The sequence below is a fragment of the Calonectris borealis genome, chromosome 15, assembly GCF_964195595.1.
Source record: "Calonectris borealis chromosome 15, bCalBor7.hap1.2, whole genome shotgun sequence".
Lineage (NCBI taxonomy): Eukaryota > Metazoa > Chordata > Aves > Procellariiformes > Procellariidae > Calonectris > Calonectris borealis.
In genome coordinates this window covers 19,356,367-19,373,639 of record NC_134326.1, presented here as the reverse complement: position 1 = coordinate 19,373,639, position 17,273 = coordinate 19,356,367, and the positions used below count along the sequence as shown (strand labels likewise).

Here is a 17,273-nt window from a genome sequence, read left to right as displayed (position 1 = left end):
AGAAATTCAAATGCAGATGTACTTTCAAAGAGTATTTGAATCCTAAAAAAGAATGTAGTTGCATGAAATCCCAAGAAGAAATGCAGCAAAGTGTGTAGCTGCTGTAACTGCCAGTCTCAGGCTTCTGAAAGATGTCATGTTTGCTTATTGAACCTGTACAGAAAATCACAGCCTGTACCATACCGCCAATTACATTTGAAGGCAACATCTTCTTTTTAGTAAGACTTTGATCTTTGCACAGGCTAAAGTTGGCTTTGTTTCAGTGAGGATTTTTCCCATGTGAAAGTTTCAGAATTGTCTCTAGAAGGAGCAAATGTATTTAGAAATATCTATCTTTCCTGATATTTTGTTTGAGCGAATGTTACAGAGTTTTCACAAATTAAACGGTTCATGTAAACATGAGTATTAATTCAGTTACTTGCTACAATGAAAATTTTGACATTGTTTTGTTGTTTTTTTCTTTTCCTGATTATTTTCTGGCTTTCCCAATTTTCTGATGCTGCAGTTGCAAACATACTGTGGCGAGAGGAAGGTACTGCAGTAAAGTTCTTTTGTCGTAGTGATAATGTGCTTGTCTGCTTTAATAATTCCATGATGGGCCATTCTCCACTGACTTGCCACTAACTCTACCAACTTTCACAGTTACCAGATTAAGTACAGACCAGACATTTAAAAGCTAAACTATTCAAATAAGAGATGTCACTCATGTAATATAAATCGTACTTGTAACTTCTTACATTTTCCCACTGTGAAATAATAGATGACCATAAAATATATAAAAATGTGAATTTTATATAAACTGCCACCAATGTGAGTAGCCTGAGATTCTCAAACTGCATTAACAATCGCACAAGTGTCAGAAGTGCTCCCAAATTACCATAACTGAACAAGTAAGACATAAATTCAATACACTGCATTTTTAAGCAAGTAATTCAAGCTCTTCCTCCTCAGTAGCAGGTATTGATGTTTACTAGGCGAGCAACAAAAATTGTGTTCTTGACTGTTAGGCAAAAAAAAACCCACAACAGGTTTGCTTCCCTCTATCCTTTAAATCGATGCAGGGTGAAGGTTGCCCCATTTCTCCTTGTTTTAATTGGCAGTTAAGATCTCTAGTTTGATCAAATTTATAGTGTGCCCTGCACAAGGTCAACATCTGTGTATCTTGGAAGCCGAATTAGAATAAAACCCATCCTAAACAGCTAATTGACTCAAAGATATTATGGAGGCACTTGAAATGAAAATTTATTTTATTTTGTGCGTGCTTGTGCTGCCATAATATCCAAAACGCACAGCAAGACACATCATGCAAAGACCCAAGGAGTTCTCAGGCAGCTCGCTCGTCTGCCTCTGTAGGTACGGTGCCCAGGTGCATGGATGGGGAGCCTCCTGGCTTCGGGCTCCTGGGGGCTGCGAGCGTGGAGGAAGGTTCTTGGATCGAAGTCCAGGCGTAAGCCAGTTCTTACATCTGCCAGTTGCATATGAGAAAGCTGGGACCTCGGTGTCCTTCCAGCCTTGTGGGGAAGGTCCCTGTGCACATCCAAACTGCTCTTGACAGCGTTCCCCCTGCCCACTGCAAACACCCTTCCCTCCTGTTGTTCCTCCGGGAAGGGCTGCACACTCGCTCTGCCTTTGGAGGGTGCAAAGACCCTTTCATAAGTAGTGCCTCCAGGTACCCAAAATGACAGTTGTGCTTCATGCCCTTGGCTTGGAGCTTTCTGGTTTGCCGTGGCTTGGCCCAAAGGATTTTAGGGGCAGAAGGAAAGTACCAGCCCTTAATGACCGGTACTACCTCGGCCAGGTATGCGAACGCCCGATGCATACCTGCTGTCCTGCTGTTGACTGCGGACGTGTACACGCAGCAGACGCAGCTGACTGGAGGTCATGAGATGTGGCACAGCTGCCTAAGACAGCTCTCCAGCACTTATTCCCAAATACGCCACCTGCAAGTGCCTGGTGCATGGCAATGAAGAGTGTCTCTTTACTGCTGACGTTCCTGTAAATGGCATTATGGGCACTAAGAATTGCTATTTCCCTTCTGCTTGGAAGTGAACTCTCTAGTGCATCTAATCGGTCCAGCATCATCTGCATGATGCTACGTGGCTGGTTATATACTGCATCCCTTATGCTCCTTTTTAAAGAAAGTAGATGGGTAACCCTGCCATATGTAGAAGTATAGTAATATTTAAAGAACAACTAAGAAGTTGGTTGCGGAAAGTCTTATTATAATTCTGCTAAACAATATGGACTTACTGCTTATCAACCTTGCATATTTTAAATAAAAGTATGAGCAATGTACAGGGAAAACATGGGCAGTAAAAGCAGATTTATTATTGATGTTCCTAAACAATTCAGTATCTTTAGAGCAGGTTTATTCCCCTGCCTGTGTTCTTCTATAGTATTTGATCAGCACATTCATTCTAGAGAAAGAATCCATTGAACATACTTGAGCATGTGAAATCTTGGCACAGAGAAAGCTGGAAGAGAGGAATGGTATTTTTGTTTTTACATTTTAATGTATTCTTTCAATTCCATTAAAATGAAAACTTATGTGTAAGTAGCAATAGTAACAAATAGATTGGCAGACTTGAGCTCCTTTAAAATGATCGTATCCTCACACCCACAAGGTCTGTAGTAACTAAAGCTATTGGGAAGACGCCTAGACAGAATATTGTGTAGAACAAGCTTTTGCTGGAAGTTGAAGTTTTAACACAAGTAGTTGGTCATTTTAAAAGTCAGTCTATCAGTCTGTTCTCAAAACCTTTCACAGACCACGCACAAGTAGAACCTCAAGAAATGAGTGCACATAGCATGACCAGCCAGTTGAACATGGAACTGGAAGCACGTGCAATATTCACTCAATGTACAAACTAGTTTTTAAATTTTGTACAGAGAAAACTACGAGTAGCCCACATGTAAGGTAGAGATTTGTTTTCATGCCAGTGTTCATTTTTGCAGTGAGTGTTGCTTTCTTTATACCTGGATAAAGGGAGGCAATCATCAGTTATATGAATGTATGCACTTAAAAAGCTGAAAGCCTTTTTGTTACCAAATTTAAGTTCTAAAATACTTCCAAGCATTTAGATTAAATTGAGGAAAATTACTCAAGTATCAGATCAGAGGAGAGTATTCCACAGTGACAAATTTGCCCTTTGATCTCAAAGGAGGGAAATACAAAGGTACAGTCAGATGGAGACTGTATTCCTCAAATAAAGAAAACTCTTGTCATCACGTGTCCTCCTGAAGTTTTTTAAAAATAAAGATGTTAGAGTTGACTTCATCTAGAATGGTTCAAATAAGAACTGTTATGTTTAGGAGACCCTCCCCATTCTTAATGGGGTTTTTGTTATATTAGGGTTTTTGTTATACAGATGAGTTATGTTGCTTTTTATAAAGCCTTTAGTTTTTGAACTGGTTGTGTCATCCAACCTGAAGTGTCTTCAATTAAAAAGGGGAAAAAAGAAAAACCATCCTCATTAGTCCCAATCTAGTACCTGCCTCACTAGTGTAAATAACACAACTGTGCAAAATTCTCCATTGCCCACCTCTGTACTGAAATAATTCCCCAGACCGAGGAGTTGCAGCAATATAATCAAGAGTGGAGTCCGTTTTACTGATGTCCATGAGCTTGTTTAGAGATGTACCCCAGTCAAGACTTGGCAAATACTTTGTAAATCACACAGTTTGTCTAGTAAAAAAACTGCTTTGTCTACAAATCAGTGTGAAGATTACTCTCTGAAAAAGTATTTTAATTTAAATTGGTAAACTTTTTTTTAAAAAGAGTACCTGAATGCTATTAGTAATTTGTATCGTATTTTAACCAGTCAGCAGAAAAACTTGCACTCATTTTACTGTAAAATAAGTGGTGGGACTTGCCAAGTCACTCACTCTAAACCTGGGGTAAAATTATTATCCAAGTATTTTTGTGACTAATTAGGGCCTTAGTTCTGAAATACACCCTCATTGTAATAGGATCATCAGACAAAATCATGCTCCTATTGTGCATGAGAATAGTAATAAGCATCTTCACAATGGTCATAATTTGTTGCCTGCCTGTTTCCACTTCTTAGGATTAAAATCCTTTACTCATGAAAATATGTGCACTCATTCCAGCCAGGGTCAAATTCTGCCCTCTGATATATTCACTCAAATCCCACTGAAGCAGGTGGGAGTTGTGTGCATGCTGTGAGCGCAGATTTTGGTCCAAAGTGCCCGAATGAAATGTTTTAACAATATACTCAGAAAAAATTAGCCCTTAGTCGGTAAAGATAACTTCAGTTCTTGATGGAAGTTCGGTAGCTTTTTTCCTACATGCATGATCCCTCACTGTGGCATCACATTTAAGGATCACGGCTCCTGTACCCGCCTGATGCCCTAACTGGGGTATTTCTGTGGTATGGTTTAGAGAGACTCAACTTGAACATTGTCGGTAGAGCAAACACCATATGCTGAGACATTGTACTCTGAAGCCACTTATTTGGCACAAAAAGAGGGGGTTTTAGCACCAAAAAACCCCTTGTAGCCTTACTAAAGACTATGTATTTTACAAAATTTTCCAAAAATGCATTTATCCAAATTACACATTTTTACTGTGGAGTTTTCCTATGATAATTTAGACCTCAATCCTGCAAACACTTAAGAGGTGCGAGAAGCTCTGTAGATGTGAGCAGTGTTCAGAGCTGCCACCACAGGACCAGCCGAGGGAATTGTAACGCTGAACGTTGCTCAGATGTGTAGAACCGGGACCTTATTTCTCCATGGGTAAAATGTAATTAATTAGAAATTACGAATTCTCACATCACCATATTGTTGGCAGATAAGTACACTATCAACATTACTGGGGGTGACAGTGGTCATTGCAAACACGTATTGGTGGTGGTATGAAAAAGATGAAATGATGCTTGGATCTTTCTAACTAGAGTGTTCGAAAAGATCCTGAACATTTTTTAAAGATGCTTGTTACTGCAATTGCATGTAGCTGAAGAACAACTAAATTATCAGTGTTTTAAGGCATTTCTGCCTGACAGAAATGATAAAATACGATCTCCTAGCAGCAAAGCAATGACAGACAGCCAGTTTTCCAAATCTCCTGGAATGCCCCAGTTGGATAAATGAGTGCTATTGCGATGCTGAACTATTCCACATTTGTGAATTACAGTTTGCAAGATTTCAAAAATGTATTTGTTTTGGTGGCTATAGTTAGTTCATCCAGATAGTTTAAGAAAATAGAGAAATATATATATTTTCATTTGTGGAACAGATGTTAAGCACTTCCATTTTGCATCACAGTTACAAGACAAGTTACCTGTAACAGGACAACTTTCAGATTAATTTTAACTAAAGCTTCTCTCTCAGTTCTCAAATTATTAGCAAGCTATTTTTAACGAAATCATAGAAAAAAAACAAAGTCATAATCTGAGGGAGTTAACAATGCAATACAGGGGCTTCTTGTAATCAAATCCTGCTTTGGTACCTAGGCACAAGATCTGAGCATAGTTATCTGCATACAACCGCTGCCACCAAGGCAATGCATTTTTGAATGTGTCTGTACCTCTTCACTCCTTGAAGCCCTCGTTGTGACATGAAATTTGATTTTGTGAATGCACTGACTGCATCCAAATGACCAACTTTTATGTAAGGCAGATTTTGTTTGTTGGGGGAGGAGGGAAATTTCTTCAAAGAAGTCCTAACAGCTATGGATACATACCAAAAAAAAATATCCTACTCCTTTTGCTTTATCCCCCTTCAAGGCCTGAGCGTTGGGAATATGTTCTATGTCTTTTCTGATGATGGGATCACAGTCCTTCAGCCAAACGAATGTGAAATCCGGAGACACATAAGGCCCGAAGAGAGGATTTTCACAAGTTATGTAAGTCCTAAACCTGGCAGCTACAGCCGACAGCTGGGAAACTTTCTCTTAATCTCTTCAAAGGTTGTGATTGCTAAAGGACCCGTTTGACACAGCGATGTTGGAGCTTAGTGGACTTCATGTGGCATCCCTGAGGTATATCATCTTGTCCACTTGAAAATTAAGGGAACCACGTAAGTTATGACTGACATGGAGGATTACTGACACGCTGCAGAGAATTTGACTAGTTATCATGTCAAAACGTAGGAAAAGACTTTCACTTGTCCTTTTTGAACTGTTTACATATCCATGCCCAAAAGTTGTCACTGGGCTGTAGGGGAAGTACAAAAGTCAATAGCAGAGAGATGCACACATCATCACTGGTGCTAACTGGGCCCTTTTAGATGGCTCCATAGGCAAAGGAGTGGGCTACTTTCTGCTCTTTAGAAATAGTTTCCCAGGTTAAACTACAGCAGGGAGGCGAGTAAGAATGCACAGAAGGTGGTTGTGCCATGCTGGTCCTCTGCATCTTCTGCCACTGGACCGGAGACCCACGCCATCCTTGTTTGCTGTCTGGCATTTTCTGCCAGCACTGAGCTTACCTAACCCTTGCTTTAGGAAATCACAAGGAAAATCTGTTCAGGTGTCAGTGAACATCGAGCACTGGCTCGTACGCAGTGGAGCTCGACATGGCAAGTGGGATAACACGTGCCTGGAGGCCCTGTGAGGCCAATGTTTTCAGCGACCTGTGGTATGTACTCCTGCACCGTAACATGCACCATATATATGCTCATGAAACTATCAATTCTCATAAAACACAGGTGCTGAAATACATCCAGAAATGCTTTTTTAGTCACTCCTTTATTTAGTTTTTTTTCAAAAGGGGAAGCTAAGAATGTGGCTCCCTTCTGAAGAAAAAGACTCAGTCTTGCTTTCAATTTTGGGAGCAATAAAAGGGGAGAATCACTATCGTGATCCCTGCAGGCTGGTTCAGGCTCTGCTGCCATGGGTCAGGATCTTCTTGTGAGTCTGTATTCAGTATCTCAATAAATTTGTCATTGATACTGGGTTTTTTTCTACTGGATTTTAATATACTTTAGTAGAAATCCAGACCTGAGACTGGTCCTTAGCATGGGCTTAATATTATTAAGCCACACTTGAGCTGTTGCTACTCAGAGACAGAAATCTTGTGTTTCTTTTCCAAAGAGCTGTAAATATTGAAGAGGTGGTTCTGGAGAAACAGCTTGAAAAGAACAAAGGAGAGAGGGCACTTAAGGAAATAATGTCAGCCCAGTGGTGGGCATAAAAGGGATTTTTAACGTCATTACTTGGCTGCCTTTCAGAGACACCTCTAAGGGTTTCCAACAGATATCATTGGGTCTTTTGCCTTGGTATAGGGAGGATTGACTTTTTTTTCCTCCCTTTTCCCTTTTAGTATCTTGAGTGTTTGCCATGTAGACAGTGACACCAGCCTGCAACTTCAGGAGGGTTTCTACAACAAAGGTTTCTTCATTTGCTATTAGAGGGCACAAAAGCAGATAGAGCAGCTGCAGCTGAGCACTGTAGCAGGAAGGCCAGTGACCTTTCCCTGCTCCCGTGGGTTTGGGCGGATGCTGTGTTGTGAGAGCCCAAGCCCCAGTGCACAGCTGAGGATGAGGAGGGCAGTTTGGAGGCTGTCAGGTGCTTGGCTGCGCGAACGGCTGCCGAAGCCCAAGGCTGGGCTTTTGTAGCATCTTCTGCCTCCCAGTAGCATAGATCCCCAGCCTGGCTGGAGGGCCAGAAATGAAAACGCAGCCAAGCTGTTGAGTCTTGTATCTTCAAGCCTTACACATGGTCTCCACCAAGGTACCTAGCCGGCAGAGCTGTGCTGCGTAGAGGTGAAATTTTTTTATCCATAAATGTCGCTCTGATACAGACCTGGTGTTGGCATTGGGTTTTCTTGTACCTCCTCTTTCCTGAACAAGCTCTGCTGCTCTAATGGCTTTTCTGTTAGGGAGGTTGTGCCATTACTTAAAGTGACCCAGCTGTTGTATTGACAAGATTTAAAACCAACAGTTGTGCTCACTGTTCGTTTAGTTTTACCCTCGTTTTCACACCATAGCCTGATCCCACAGAAATGCTCTTTCAAATAAAGCAACTCAACAGAAGCAAGAGTGATGAAAAGTAGCCAACGTGCAGAGGCTTGTTGGTGAGATCAGGTGTGACTCTTCAAACTTAGTGAGCACCCACTAAAGCTAATACTAGTTTTGCACAGGACTCAGTGAGTGGAGGATCAGAGACAAAATATGGCGTCAGGCAGCTGTGAACAGGATTTGGTCCAAAGCAGCAGGATTTGGTTCCTTTTGAACAGGGGGAAGTTTCTGTGTTGGAGCAACAGACTGTAGGTCCCTGCTTGTTTTGCTGCTGTTTGCCTGAGCACAAGCATCTTAGAGCATGCTCTCCTGAACTGAAAACAAAGACTTTATGAAAAATATAAAGCTGTGATTCAATTAATGTAAATCACTGTTTTTTCAAAGCAGAAAGTGGTATTTCTATTGCTAATGAATGCTGACAGCACTGCAAGTCTTGGTGAACCACGGCGTACTTCAAAAGATAGATCCATAGACTGTGTGGTTATTCAAATTCAATGTGAGTTTGCAGGAAGTCCAGCTGTTTAATGTCACTGGGTAGAGCTGGGCTGCAACGTGGTACCTGATAAAATAATTATTTCATGTTTGCCAGGGAAGAAAGGGGAAAAATATCATCCTAATGGAATCCTCAGGGAATTTTTTCCTATGGTTTTCAAAGCTAACCTTCTTGCTGCTCCAGACCCTGAACTCATAGAAATTAAACCTTTTCTCCTCTTTTTTTTTTTTCCCCCTCAGGAAGAGATCTGTCCTAGAGTGGAAGGTGAAGGCACTCAGTCCTGCCTCTGGGCTTCAGCGGTCAATGTCAGAGACAAGTACATTTATGTGACACAGCCTAAGCAGAATAGAGTAATGATAATTGATATCCAGACTCAGAAAGCCATACAGGTACTTACAAGGGGAACTCTTTATTCACTGACAGCAAAAGACTTGATATGGGACAAAAAAGTAGATCTTTGCCCAGTGGATCTGCTGACATCACTAAAAAGTTGGGCCTGTGTTGCGTTCACCCATGGGGTCACACTGTGTCATTTGCTGTTCTGTAACCTCGCTGGCAGGAAAAAACTCCTCTGTGGGTTGGATATCACAGTCTCAGGGCTGCATCTGCAGCCAGACATGCAGCTAGTGTGGTAAAATAATGCTAGGATGAATTTCTGGCTTATGCTGCCTGACCTCGGTTATAAGCAGGTTGGGAAGAATGAACTGGTGTGGGTATAACTCAAGCAGAAATTGGCCCCTGATGTACTGGCTGTAAGTAACAGCATAAGATGGAGTGATGTCTAGCTGGAAGACGGCACCGAGCAGCCAGATTTTTCTACTGCTGGTGCTATTGCTGATCCCCCAACTGATTTGAAGGCAAAGCTGTGCAAATGAGTGTAACAGTGGAGCATGGGAATGTCTGCAGTAAACTAATATAATATTCGTCATGCGCTTTTGGGTCACTATGTAAATACCTTTCTCTGTTTTTTTGAAGTCCTTGGATGTTGACCCATTACCAACCAAATTACATTATGACAAGTCCCACGACCAAGTCTGGGTGCTTAGCTGGGGTGACACGCGGAAGTCCTCACCAACGCTGCAGGTAAGTCCTTATGCACCTGAGCCTTTGCCCTTCCTTGGCTTGGGATCATCAGTAGCAAGCTGGTGGCGGGTTGGTTTTAGGTAATTAACAGCATTTAATGGTCTGGATATAAAGCTGCTCTTTCATTTGCATATCTAGTGTGTTTTATTCATCCCTCCTCCATCCATCCCCACATATTTTTCCTGCTGTTTAATTTGTTTTTGAGCAATGACTGTGCCGTAGGCTGGCAGCAGGACTGCTACGTTGCCAAGGTCTGTTTTGTTTTAAGGCTGATGACAGAGCCAAGTGCCATAAAGTCATACAGCAAGGGCTGGCAGCTGACTGCGAGCACTACAAGCCTGCGATGCTCCAAGTCATTTGTGCAGCCCGCGTGAGCGCAGCTTCTTTTTAACTCGATTGAGGTCTAAAAGCAGTGGGTACCAAGAAGCCACAGAGAACGTACTTTCTGCATAGAAATCTGTTACTCTTCAGGCTATTGGGAGTGTTTCATTGGAGGTATAAGTCGGGCTGACCAACACATTCAAGGATCAGCCTAAGGTAGGGACTAAGTGTGTGTTCACTGCAGAGCTGCAGCGCACCCTTCTCAGACGTTATGGTGACCTGCAGATTTTTCTGTCTGCAGCGTTTGGGGGCCTTGCATGTAAAAAGAAACATTAAAAGGTGAATGCACTGTACAGTGCCTCAAGATTCACATCTCTTTCAGGATTACAGGCCTATCACCCTCATTATGCATTGAGCAAAACCACCCAGTTCTCCAGTTTGGTAAAGGCATTTACCTCTTATTATCTTTCACATAGGAGAAGTCCACATTTTCTGCCAGTGCACTAAATTACTACTTATTTTCTCTAAACTCATTTTGTCACTTGTCTCTCACAAGCCTTCAGCCTCCTTTTGGATGATGATGGAGCACAATATGGTAGAATTGTTCCTCTCACAGCAAAGTGCAAAAAGGAGCTCTCTAGGGCATGAAAAAAACCATGAACAGCAAAAGAAAAACCTCAGGGACAAATTCTGTTACTGGGTGTCAGTGACTCCACTGGAGGGGTGCCAGTGGGGTCCCTGGAGCTCCTCCACGCTCAGCACCATCAGACCCACAGTGATACTGGGGCACAGTAATGCACGTAGGTTTGGACAACTAAATTAACTTCCATTTCTGGATTGTCCTAGAGGATTCGCTCTTCTGTTGACAGTACAGAAACACAAAGTGTAGGCATCTAATTGGGCATTTTGCTGCTGCTGTATGTCATATGACAGAGTTCACACCAGAGCTGATTTGATCCATCCAGACATACCCTTCTCTAGTAGTTCTTTTCTGGCACTTGCTGCCCAACCTTTCTGGAAACATAGGTGTCATGTGAATACTCCTTCTACCAGAAATGTTTGCTTCTAAGTCTACATTAAAGCATTCCCCAACAGGCAGAAAAGAAGGGTGGCTGTGCTTTCTGACCTAAAAACCTACAAATCTGGAGTCTGTGTTAGCCGTGGGGTTGCCCAAGGCTTTGCTGGAGATGCTGCCCCGTGAAGGTGGGACGAGCCATCCCCACCAGCCACATGCTCCATCCAAGATAACGGCTGCAGCCTGCAGACTTTCAATAATAAAGAATGGACCAGCAACTCAACATGGGCGTTTTCAGGAAAAGACACCAGAAACAGAATGGGGGCAAAGAAATGAAGGTTTCTGAAGCAATGCCAGATGCCACCAGCTTGTCTCACCTGGGGATGAGCAGTTTCCTGTACAGGGCATAAGGAGACAAAATGGGCTCTCTTTACCCTTTCTGACCTAATTTCTTCCATCCAGCTGTGAGAGGACTCTGTAATTAAAGGAGAGATGGCACAAGCATGTGATTATTAAGAAGAACACACTATCTGCACAGTTGGAAACTTGTTATAAGACTCCAGCTCTCAGATAGTCCTTTCTGTTATCTTTATGAAGTGCAGTTACACATGTAGCAAATGAGATCAGCATCAGCTGATCTTCTCTTTTTTCCAGCCTTCTTTCCCAAAAGGTGGGCAGTGACTAATTTGCCAAAGTTCATTCTTAAAAGCCACAGTGGTTAGTTGCAGACATGCAACAAAATACCTTTTTTTAACAAAGATGCTACTGCAGAGGTTGATCTAAATTTCCACTTGTTCTTTGGAAGTCAGGGATTTATCAAACAGCCCGTGCAGCCGACTAATGGGATGCTGTTGTTTAGCCATTACTGGCTTGCGGGAAGCAAATGTCTGGCCTCGTGAAAGCACTGTGCAAGAGTGGGCATCTTTCTTGAACAATCTAATTGGAAGAAATCTAAATGGCACAACCCGAACAGCTGTCTGAACTAAACCTTGTAGGCTTTTAGCATTTCTTTACTGAATTATGTAGCTATAAATTCAGAGCAACTACTGTTGCACGTTAGAGCAGCAGAAGTTCCTAACGAATGGACTAAAGTCATCTTGAACCGTGCAAACAATTTGAGTGTTTAACATTTTAGTTATTGAAAACTTCTACCTCTCCTTTTCTGGAGCAGTGGAGGAGCTGAGCTCCCATGGCCGTGCAGGTGTGCGCTGTGCTGGAGGACAGCGGGGCGGGAGGGACAGCCAAAGGGCCTTTCTCTGCTCTTCCCTGAATTTTATATGGTGCAGTGGATGGATGAACAGTTCTCCTTCAAAGTGATAATTAACTGCTGTGAGTTAGTGTTTGATCCTTCAAGCTGGTAAATTATCGCTGTGCATCTAAGTGAGATTAATAAATATGACCATGACATAAATGTTTATTTTAGTGAGGAATAAATTATTATGGCCTTAGTGTTGTCATACTACTTCAGCTCCTGCATGACTGCTCTTTCTTGAGATATAAACATCTTCTGAAAGTAGAATTGTGTACTTACCTTACAAATGTCAAGCCTCAAATACTATTTATTAGCACACCTTTTTCAAGACAGCTACACCAAACAATATTTTGAAGTCATTAATCAATTTGAATCTACCACATCCCTGGGAAAAGCTACCCAGTACCGTGTACGACTGTATAATCTGTATTTACCTTTCTGCCTTACTTGCTGCTTTTCCTGTAGTCAACCTTGTGTGTTTTTATTGTAGGTAATACCAGAGGCAAGTGCAGGGGAGGTTCAGCATGTTATCCGCACACCGTTTGAAGGCGTGGATGATTTTTTTATACCACCAACAAATCTTATTATTAATCACGTTAGGTAAGAAATTATCTTAATGAACAGCAAGAGTGGCCATACTGCTCTCTTCCCTTACGGCACTTGGTGAATGTTAATGAATGAATTCGTGATCAAGCTAACTACTCTTACCCCCATTTTCACAAGTGAAATGGAGAAATGGTTGAGCACATTACCTATAGTTATTCAGCAAATCAGTGAAACAGCAAGTAAAAAAACTGGACTCCCCTTGGACCACGCACAGATGTCCTAACCTCAGACCTCAGCTTGGTCAGTGATGCCTCCTTGCAGCAAAGCAGGACACGCTGCCCTGGCTTGCTTATGCCAGGAATTTCATGGCCAGAAAGCTGCCTTCCCTCCTCAAAACCGCTTAATGGATCTGGGCAGAAACCTAGTCAAAGATTTATTGCCTAAAGTGGTAAAAGTTTATTCTGCCTGAAGCATAAAGCATGGTTCTCCATGTGTTTCCGACTATTTACTTGTTCAAATATTGGATCTCTATGTGAGATGTATGGTTTGAGCAGAAAAATGTTATGCACTGCATATTAAAAAAACCACTTCTATGAACTATCATTTTTGAATGTTAATGTGATGTAGTGGTTAATGAGATTGTATAACTAACATACTAATAACTTGGAGTAATACTGGCTGCTTCCCAGCAGGAACAGGAAGCCTCCCATTAACATTATCAAAATTGATGATAACTGCACAGCAATTTATTCTGTTGTTACCATGTTATAACAACTGTTTAACCGTCTTCTGTCCCCAGTATAGTTTAACTAAGTTAAACACTGAAAATTCATAATGTAACTCCTTACATTAATCTTAGGTTCCCTGCAGTGAAAACCGACGACAAGGGGGTCACACTTAAATGATTATGTGTTGAATCTGATCCAAAATAAATAACTTTGCTTCCTGAAACACAAAGTAATGAAACATACTTCATGGCTGTCATTCTTAATTTTTCCCTACCTCATTTTTCCAGTTTGCTTTCGAAATATCATTATGACTAATAGTAGTGCCAGGAGGTAGATGACTTTGCTGAATGTTAAAGCCTGAGATGAGAAGGCATGGTCTGGGTTCAAAGACAGGAAGGTGGAACAATGACTTTTTTTGTTGGTTTGTTTTATTGTATTTTTGCTTCGGAGTGATTAATCAGCTGTATGCAGATGATCTTCCCTAAGAAATATTCAATGTAGATAATTGTCTATAGTTTTCCATATGCAAAGCAGAGAATGCTGTGCCTAATTTCCTATTTCATTTGTTCACGGCCAGATCTTTGTCCATTCTCTCTCACCCTCAGCACAGAAAAATAATTGCTCACAGTCTAATGAGACTTACTGAGATCATGTTCTAAATTCTCCACTCAGAAACAATAAATGGCAATACCAGCATTTCCCAGGAAGGTGAATATTTAAGCAATCTCTTCCGTGAGCCAAAAAATATTTGTATGCAAATGATCCTGCATATGTATTTCAGCTGCCTGTTATTTCAGATGGGTATCTAGGAATGTATCCATTTTTATTAGTTCCCAGGGTAGATTGTTGTCTATTAAAAACTCTCTAAGTGCAAGGTTTTCTTCGAGATTTCAGATCACAGATTTCATGCAAGCGCTGTGCCTCTTCTGCAGCTGTGTGCATATAAAACACATTCTGACCCACTTTTTTAAATTTAAGTTTATGGTAAGAACCATTTTTTAACTTCTTTGGGCATTGGGCCAAGTATTAAGGAAGTCTTGGGGAAAAAAAATGCTGTAAGGGAAAGCATTTTTTAAAGTGTACTTAAAATGCATTCATCCAGGAGAAATACAAGTGTCATATCCAATTTCCCCACACACAGTGTGCTGCGAATCTCCACTGCAGATATTTTCTGAAGTCTCTAATGGATATGAGTATAATGGGAAAATGAAAGGCTTAGCCCAGTGATTTTCATGGGATCATACACTACATTGGCTCATTCTTTAGAAGTGAAATCATTGCTGAATGTCTCATTGACAGATGGATTAAGAATAAAGAAATAAACCCAGTATTTTAAACAAAATATATATTATCTGCACGCAAGCACATTGTCCTCCACATTTCACAAAGCAATTTTACATCTTTCGGGGAAGAGATACAAAACTAAGCACTCACTTCGTTTCCTTCCGTCTGCATTGAATGGATGAAAAGATACTTGATGTAAAATAAGTTTTTGTAAGTCAGTAGCAGTGACCTGTGAATCCAGGGGAACACAAACAGGCTGTTTCTATGGGCTCCCTCTCAAATTAAGCAGAAACCTTTCTTGGCTATTCTTGACCTTTTCTTGTCTTCAGCAAAGGTCAGATGTGCTGCAGCGTATATCTTTTACAGAACATTTATTCTCTGCTCACTGTTGTCTGCCCTCTCTTGAGACAGAAAACAAAGACCCCTTTTCTTCAGTGCACCCTGGCTGGTTATGTTCCTCAAGAAATGTTTTACACCTTCCCTGGGCTGGCAGGATGGTGCTTAACAAAGTCTGCTCTACAGCTCAGCCTTTCCAGCTCCTGCAGTGGTCCCCAGGCACCAGGGGTAGCAAACGCACATCACAGCTACCCTCTGATGCTATAATTGAGGACATGGGGTTGGACATGGTCTTCACTCAGTGGTTATACATAGAGCTCGAAGTTGCTCTCTGGCCTCAACCTGGCAGGGATATGCTTTATTTTGAACGGGTTTCTCTTTTGAGATTGAAGAAGTCGTGAGTATATATTGAATTACATCTCTCTAGATCTGAAACATATTAAATGCAAAACTGGTCAACAGTAGCCTACATTGTATCATTCCTATTGTAAATTGGTCTTCCCCGTAAATGCTTCGGCTCTTGAAGATGTTATTCAAATACCCAAACACATATTCAAGCTTCAGGGATCAGGTTGCTATTTTTAAATGAAATATATACCTTCTTTTAGCACATTTTAGAACGTGAGAGAACGAGAGAGGTTTCTTACAGAAAAGACAGCATTATTTCACACACTTCCGAAACCAACAGGGTAGAGTTTCCCAGTTCTGCTGACTTTCGTCTTTTTTCAAGCATATCACCGTGTCTCCAGAGATGACTTCAGTGTCATGTTTTCTATTTCAGGTTTGGCTTCATCTTTAACAAATCGAAATCCGCAGTTCACAAAATTGACCTGGAAACTGTGACCTACATCAAGACTATCAACTTCAAAAACTACAGCTGCGTACCGCAGACCATGGCTTATACCCACCTGGGCGGTTACTTCTTTGTCCAGTGTAGGAGGAATAGGTCGGTGGCTGCGTCGCCGCAGCTCGTTATTGACAGTGTTACCGATGCCGTCATCGGCCCCAACAGCGACGTGTCGGGCACACCTTATATCTCACCGGACGGACGCTATTTGGTCAGTGCGGATGAAGACAGTGGCAGGATCAAAGTCCAGGCTCTATCTGTCCGAGGGGAAATCAAGTTGATTTATGACTTACAAACAAACATACACGTATCTGATCTGACATTTCAACCCTCTTTCACTGAAGGCAATCAGTACTATATATATGCTACTTCACATTTGCAAACAGATGTGCTTTTTGTAGAGCTGTCGACGGGGAAAATGAATGTACTGAAGAATTTAAAGGACCCTATCACATCAAAAGACTGGCCCTGGAGCAATTACAACAGAATTATGAAAGACAGTGGATTATTTGGACAGTATCTCATTACACCAGCTAAAGATTCATTGTTTGTTATAAACGGGAGGCAAAATACGTTACGCTGTGAGGTTTCAGGTATAAGGAGGGGTAACACAGTGGTCTGGGTTGGAGAGGTATGAAAGGGCAATAGCAGTAGAGCCTTTGGCAGGCAAGTACCGGTTGGACCTTTACACTGCAACAAATGAGCAGTAGCGTTGTATATTTTTACACTGGGAAAAAAAAAAAGAAAAAACAAAAAACCCCTGTATAGGCTTCATGGTACAACACTGGTCTACTTGCAAGTTTTATAATCTAAGGTATGCTCTGCTAATAGGAAGTGGTTTTGAAGGGATATTTTTTATTTGGGGGTGTGATTTGTGGTTATGAGAAAAATGCTGGGAAGCGAATATCTCCACTGAGATATCATATAAGCCACGAAACCTAGTGATTCTGTAGAACAAAACAGATTCTGAGTTTCCATACTGAGGAGCTTTTATGTTACGTTCAAGCCATCAGTTTTCTTTCCTGTATACCTTGCCCGTTAGCTGTGCTGACTACCCCACCCCAACACAGAGAGACTACAGGAGCAATGACTGCAGTTAAAATTCACCTTTGGATAGTGAGGGAAACTAAGCATCAGAGAGACGTTTTCAAACCACAGAAGCCTAGGAGAGCGATTTAATGAAAACTGATCAGTTTTCTCTGCAGGATGGCTTTGGGAGGATTCACAGATGTGATTTCAGAAGGAGGCGTAACAGAAATAGTAACTGTCAGCTCGCTTTCTTCTGCGCTTAATTTTGTTCTTGGTACTACTGAAGGCAATGTTATGAGTCCCCCTCCTCTTCTAATGCATATTTGTGTGATTGTATTTGAGAAATTTGGCATGAAATATCC

At 41.5% G+C, this 17,273-nt stretch overlaps 1 protein-coding gene across 2 annotated transcripts in view; it reads left to right on the top strand.

Annotated features, from left to right (window-relative positions):
• FSTL4 (follistatin like 4) overlaps positions 1–16,970 on the top strand; it is a 227,217-nt gene extending 210,247 nt beyond the window's left edge. The window contains exons 10-15 of one of the 2 annotated variants that reach the window (XM_075164560.1): positions 506–532; positions 5,748–5,866; positions 8,710–8,859; positions 9,446–9,553; positions 12,632–12,741; positions 15,817–16,970. In XM_075164560.1, the coding sequence (XP_075020661.1) occupies positions 506–532; positions 5,748–5,866; positions 8,710–8,859; positions 9,446–9,553; positions 12,632–12,741; positions 15,817–16,519 (1,217 nt within the window). In that variant the 3' untranslated portion in view covers positions 16,520–16,970. The remainder of the gene's footprint in view (positions 1–505; positions 533–5,747; positions 5,867–8,709; positions 8,860–9,445; positions 9,554–12,631; positions 12,742–15,816) is intronic. The other variant, XM_075164561.1, reaches the window with a different exon arrangement.
• The last annotated feature ends 303 nt before the right edge of the window (positions 16,971–17,273 follow it).